The 7,455-nt window shown below is 35.3% G+C and overlaps 1 protein-coding gene across 1 annotated transcript in view; it reads right to left on the bottom strand.

Annotated features, from left to right (window-relative positions):
• LOC128247083 (probable cyclin-dependent serine/threonine-protein kinase DDB_G0292550) overlaps window positions 1-7,455 on the bottom strand; it is a gene marked incomplete at both ends in the record, with an annotated part of 211,263 nt that overhangs the window by 82,597 nt on the left and 121,211 nt on the right. Inside the window, one exon of the mRNA XM_052965900.1 lies at window positions 439-528. Coding sequence (XP_052821860.1) covers window positions 439-528 — 90 coding nt within the window. The remainder of the gene's footprint in view (window positions 1-438; window positions 529-7,455) is intronic.

Raw genomic sequence — 7,455 nt, 5'->3', positions numbered from 1 at the left:
ATATATATATATATATATATATATATATATATATGTATGTGCATGTATATTTATACTTGGACAGCGGAGATAAATTTCGTAATCCAGCCAACGGCATTGAGCAAGACTGCATTACTTTTGCCCGCGGTGATATATGATTGAGAAGTAGAACTGAATTATAGCCATTATCTCTTTAGCCGTTGACTTCAATTAATAACAACAATAATATTATCTAAGGAAAGGATAGAGCTATTGTGTCTTCTAGCATCGTAATCGTTTTTGCTGCAGCCACTTTTGTTGTTGCCGCCGTCATCGTTGTCAGCATCATTGTTGTGGTCGTGATAATATTAATATAATAATAATAATAATAATAATAATAATAATAATAATAATAGTAATAATAATAATAATAATAATAATAATAATAATAATAATAATAATAATAATAATAATAATAATTGTTGTTGTTGTTGTTGTTGTTGTTGTTGTTGTTGTTGTTGTTGTTGTTGTGTTGCTGCTGAAACTCCGGTCGGACATTCTCAAATTCTGCTTCGGTATTTCTTGATGTTTTACAAATGTTATTCATAAATACTTTTCACTTTGGGATTTTATTTCACGTAGGGATTTTATTCAACATTTGGTAATGTCTACCTTTTGTCTTGGTTGCGCAACAAGATTGTTTTAAAAATTATATCCCTTTTTATTCTATTATCTAATGCGAAATCACAAAAATGAATTCTTCTTTTCTCGAGGCACCCTCACTCCTGCCTCAGAAGAATTACACTGAAGGAAACAATGAACAATATGAAACAAAACGTAAAACAAAACTTTACCAATGAATACACAAAGAAATGCCGAAAATAAAATACAGACGGTAAAGAACAGTACAACAGAATATTACAGTATGTTATGCATCTCCTTTGATAATAATAAGAGCAACATGCATACAAATGCTACATGAATCATAAATATGATTCAAAGTTATCTATCGTACATGTTCGTTCGAACAAATATCCATCAATAGGGCATAGGTTGTTCAAAGCACGTACATTTTGAAGGATTGTGTCAATTTGAAAGACATCATCCCACTTCAAGTATACAAGGAAGGTAGGCCAGCCTTATCCAGAAGTGTTACATAATGAAGCTATCTGGAAAGATTGGACAGAGAAGGCGTCGACGTATAAATATATCCTGCCTGCACTTTTCGTATCAGCACCTCTCATGAACTTGGCAAAAAGCTTCAAGATGGATCATAACCGAATTTGGCACTGGCACCTCTCTCTAATAAACGAACAGGTTTTTCACCACTTCAACATAGTCGTACTACTGATGCAAGGGTTTTGATGATCGAAGTGATGTCTCTTTTTTCATGCTAATCGAACTCGCTAGCAAATTCTTTCAAAGTTTTAAAGACTTTGCAAACACCTCAATCAATAATATAAAACCAACTGCATATTCTCATACATAGAGAGCGAGCTACTGTGATTTGAAATCGATTTTTTTAAGAACGAGAAGTTCTGTTATTTATCTAATTGGCATTGTTTGTTCAAGTATATATAACACAATCTAATCAGTTACCACATCAATGGATATGACACTGCAGACAAGTTACATGTAATGAATTATTTCAACAAAACAAGTTCGTTTCGTACGAGTTAAACATCAGTTCATTTAGCTGCCGATCATCTGTGACAAAGGCTGTTTGCAAAGTTGCAGGTGTACACATCACTGACAGGCTTTTAACCGAGTTACAGAGTAGAGTAATTAGAGACTAATTAATAAATATGTCAAAGATTTCAGTGTGTAATCAATTTAGAAATCAAAGAAAGTGTGAAAGGACAACTTTGGAAACTTAATGTGACATACACACATAGTACGGCACTTCGCACATATATATATATATATATATATATATATATATATGCATCTATATAACCAGTCATTTATACATAAGTAAACAAACGTACACGCATACATACATACATGCATATATATATATACACATATATACCAATACACATACATATACATATATAAATGTATATACACACATATATACACAAACACATACATGATTACATAAATTCATAAGTACACATACATACATGCATACATACATACATACATACGTATATACATATTAATTTATTCTTTAATTCATTTACTTGTTTCAGTCACGGGACTGAAGCCATGTTGAAGCGTCGCCCTGAAGGATTTTCATAGAAACAAATGTGCTTAGTTTTATTCTGGTATATATTCTATCACTCCCTTTTGTATTTCATTCATTATTTTCTTTTATATTCATAGATCTTAATATACTCTACTTATCATTTTTTTTTTTTTTTTAATTTTTCGTTTTGAACAATTTAAATAATATTTTAATACTTTTACATCACTAACAAGGAGATTCAGTTCTCTGGTCTAAATCTTTTCAGACTACTCCCCCATACAACTCTTTCGTTATCTATACTATAAATTGCAGTGTTCTTGATTGCTTGCTTGATTGATTGATTGATTGAGTGTCGGCAGATTCACTCGAGAACAGTGCAGTGGAATCGCGTGAAATTCAGCACAGAGCGGTAGCATGGTCCGCTCATGTTCAGGAGATTTTTATTGCCCTCCAACTCCCACGGTTACCAAGATAATCGATTATTACATTTTAAGATAGGAACATCCCATTCAAAGTGGGGAGGGGCGATTTTGTTGCCTTTCCCATGCGCGAAGTTTTACGAAAAACCAGCACAATAAAGATTATTTTTTCCAAGTAATGTGGCAGGGTTTGTTTTTCGAAAATTTTAATCAGAGGCACTAAAAAAAAAATTATTTTAATTTTTTGTGCATTAAAAAGCCAAAGCTGTTAGACGCTGGCGTACAGCGATCGATATATACGCAGTGAACGTTTTCTCCATTTGCGTGCAATAAGGCTTAGGGCAAGCGAGTGTAACATCTAAATAACTTGAAAAGAATGCATGTGGGAAAGCCGTTATAATGAATGCTCATTTAAATGTATTTTGCATGGAGTTGATGTACTTTTTAAGAGGAGAGGAGTGCCTGCAGGCTGGTTCTTCTCAGGTTTATGCATTTTCAGGTTCAATGTGTTTCAAATAAGTACTGACAATTGAAGGTGATTGCAAAGACAAAGAACTACCTGTTTTTTTAAAACAATTTTAACAGTGAGAACATTGGACAAAATATGTTATTGACATTAATAGTTTGTACCTCAGTTAATTATTGTTGAGAACTGCATAATCCATGTGTCATGCTAGAGATCTAAAAGGCATTTTCGAATTTCATTATTTTCTTTAATCCAGGCAACGCTGGATATTTTTGCTAGTATCTAATAGAACGCGGCGTCAATTAAAACAAAATTCCATAACTGGTGGATCTTTTCAATCAACATCTTTCAATTAAAGTTCTACTTGTTTTCCATTTTAGTTATTCAGCTCAAATCGTCCACATTCATTTTATATTCTTCTAGGCATGACTGTGAGATTAGTTTGCTTCCCACACGCATGGTTCTCAGTGTCTGGCTTTAAGTGTATCGCGAAAGACATGGTTGTAGGCCCAACCTTCCGAGTTCTTTTACAGGGCTTAGAAAACTGAAGAACCGCAGCGATAAGTGTGTGAATCTAAGAGGGAAATATGCTGAATAAAATCATAATTAGCTGATCCTATACACACACACACACACACACACACAGAGACACACACACATACACACTCAAACACATACACACACATACATACACACACACACGTATATATATATTTATACATATACATGTACACAAATATATATTTATGCACACATACATATATACTTATGTACGACATGACATAACAACTTTATACAATTAGTGCTCAGGTCGAACCAGTGCGTAATCTTCAACGTTAATTTCAGGGATATGAGACTGGCTATAGGCACTGCATCTGAACTATTATGAACTTTTAACATTCCGGAGTGGCTCTTCCTGGTTTTCTACTATATATAATTTGTACATGTATTTGTATTTCTGTTCAATATGTAATATACCAATGATTTAGATTGATTTGATGCCTGATTACTGCTTGTTTATGCCTTTGTTTCACACACACGCACACAATTACGTACGTATGAATGCATATGCGAGGTCTGATGAATAAGTATCCGGAATGTTACCATAGTGACGAAGGTAAAGCCAGCAGAGTAAAACTGCTTGGCACAGATTGTCGCATTGACCATGACAGAAAAATTTGTCATGGCGATACCTGCTCAGAGCCCTACGCAAAGTTGCAGAAAGTGTATGGAGAAGAGTGTACGCGTCGCAGAGAAGTGAACAAGTGGTTCAAACGTTTCCAAGATGGTCGAAAAAGTGTCGATATTGACGAAATTTCTGGGAGACACGCAACCAGCAGAATTGCGGATAACATCGCAGATATGCGTTCAACTGTGGGGGAAATTGTTAAATCACCATCCGTGAGTTATCAGAGGATGTGCAGATTACTAACGGCTTAGTTCAGGCCATTATCCCTGAAGATTTGAGTATGAGACGCGTGTCTGCCAAGTTTGTATCAAAATTGCTTTCAACTGACCAAAAGGACACTGGGGTTTCAGTTGCACGAGAGCTCCTTTATTGTATCGAGAACGATGGACAGTTTTTTGAAACTTCGCGTAGGCCTCTAAGGAGGTATTGCCAAGCTTTTGGCAAACTTTTATGCAGCTTCTCTGCTCAGCTTTCTCCGTCATGGTCAATGCGACGATCACACGTTACACACTTTACCTCCAAGTATTCCTGCAAACAGCGGATGTAAGCTAGAACGTTAAAACGTAGTACACATGCTTTAGCATCGTTATTATTGCAACAATCTGGATACTTATTGATCAGACCACTATGTATGTACTTATGTATGTGTGTGTGTTCGTGTATGTGTATCTGTGTGTTTTTTGCGCTTATATTAACACGTGTCGTTTTTCTTGTTGACGAATTTTCCTCACGATGGCAAAAATACTACAAGTGTGGGGAACTAAAACTCCACATCTAACATATCAACGTCACTTAAATGAAGACCACCGCAACGTAGGAGACTTGAGAATGGTGACCGCTTCTGTTTACTCTACACAGAATAACACTAACCATGGTGTTTCATTGTCGGCACGGTGTGCAATATTCTGTCCGTCACAACGTAAAAATCTTTGCTTCGTTGTAATCTAAAGAAGCCCAAGTGTTGCTTAGAATTTTGAAAAAAATTTGCATAAGTACCTGAGCTTCATGTTTTCTAAGGACGAACGATTGCGCAACGCAAGCGCAACACTTTGAGTATCTGAATCACCTTTATACAGCTATACATATGAAGAGGCAAAATGGTTGACGACTTCAAACTCTGTACATTCACACATGGATCCAGCACCTCCTATTTACACTTATGTATGAATGCCCATTGACATGCATATGGAGATGATTATAGCGACAAACACACGATTGTTTACTAAGTTTGTAGCAGAGAATATTGAAGACAAAAATGAGGGAGGGAGGTCATTGCCAAAGACATTAGGAGTTCAGAACTAACCATCTATGTGATGACAGCCAAGATATAGATACCGAAAGAAAGAGCGTCCAAAATCAACATACGGGAATGTACTAAAGTAATAAGTAGAAGGAAATTCTAGAGGACGAGCAGTAGAGCGCCGGGCTTACAATCGATAGGTTGTGAGTCTTCGATCAATATAAATATTTACTTAAATAGATATTTTGTCGACGATGGGCCGAATGAAAAGTTTTTATAGTACTTCTGAGTTTCGGTTAGCTGGCTTTCATTAGTAAATGTTTTCCCTCCGAAAAAATGGTATTGTGGTTTCTTTCAGTTTAATATAAAATTGTCGTTTACATTTATTTTCTTTTTGTACATAACCTGAGATAAAACAAGAGTAATTATGTATGCATATATGTGAGTGTGTGTGTGTGAGTGTGTGTGTGTGAGTGTGTGTGTGTGTCTGCATGTGTTTGTGTGTGTATGTGCGGGTGCGTGTGTGTGTGTGTGTTTACATGAGTGTATAAAATGTAATATTTACGTTTCCTTTTTTATAATACTGTATATATCAGCCACTTATGTAAAAACGTAGACACACACACACACATGCATATATATATATATATATATATATATATATATATATATATATATATATATATATATATCATGTACGTAGGAAATTATATATTAAACAATTTTCTGCTTTGTGCGTCCATTGGGATCAGCGTACGAACCAATTAATATATTCATTACTTACACATTTTCCACATTTATTTCACAGACAAATATATTTATAATTCGTAAATGTGATGGTGCGCTTATGCCCACGGAGTTTTCCAAACTAATCTTTGAATAGAAACGCAGGTACGTATGTACAAACACACACACACACACACACACGTACAAACCTTGTGTGTGTCTGTGTGTAACCACACATATCGTCCAGGTATTACAGACACACATCTACGCATGCATACAGATATACATATATGGGATTAAAATTTAGTTCTTTCTTGTCTCTTGTTTAGAAAATGTGTTTGATAAAGCAACAGTTAATGTAAGGTGTTTTAGTGGCTCATTGATCGTCGTATAAGAGTCTGTTGCTTTTGTGCGAGTGTGATTTAAAATCTACTCCGTTCGTTTTACTTTCAATACTTTTTCTTCTTTTGTCTGAGTGTAAACCATAAGATTAAGTGGTGATATATTTTAAGCATAATTTATGAACTATTGCAAAACCTTTCACTTCGGCTCACTGTTATTATACAGGGTGGCCGAAAAGTAAGCTTACAGTTATTCAAGTATCTCTTTCGCATTCATATATTAACAGTTTAGATCTTAATTATAAAAAAAAAATTGAAACCATTATTCTATGCTAATTTAGTTAATTTTGCCGAGCTCCCTTTTCAGTTTGTAAGATAGAAATTTAAATGTAATAAAATATTTTAAAAGAAACCTAAAGTACCTACGTGATAACTGTAAACCTAGTTTGGGGCCACCCTATATATATTTCACTTTCCCTCATTTTAAACGTCTCCGACTGACATTAAACCATCTCTCCATCTATCGTTTCAGTCACCCTCAACCAGCGTGAATAAAATCGCATTATTTCATTATATGAGACGTGAGTGCCGTCTATGTGCGTGTGGGTATGTATGTGTGTGTGTGTTTTGCGTGTGCGTACGTGCGTGCGTGTGTGTGTATGTGTCTCTGTGTGTGTGTGTGTGTGTGTGTGTGTGTGTGTGTGTGTGTGTGTGTGTGTGTGTGTGTGTGTGTGTGTGTGTGCAGGTTGGAAAGAAAGATAATTCACAGGCTTTGAATTGATGTAAACTGCCAACTGGTGTGCTGCTGGTAAAAAGAGTGCTTCTTGGACGTTTTCATGCAGGTGCTCTACCGATTTCTTCAACTTTTGAAGATTCTTGAAGAAACTGTTTCTTACAAGTGAGAGGAAGTGATATTTGAATTTAT

The sequence above is a fragment of the Octopus bimaculoides genome, chromosome 2 (assembly GCF_001194135.2).
Source record: "Octopus bimaculoides isolate UCB-OBI-ISO-001 chromosome 2, ASM119413v2, whole genome shotgun sequence".
NCBI lineage: Eukaryota > Metazoa > Mollusca > Cephalopoda > Octopoda > Octopodidae > Octopus > Octopus bimaculoides.
This window is presented reverse-complemented; position numbering and strand designations above follow the sequence as displayed.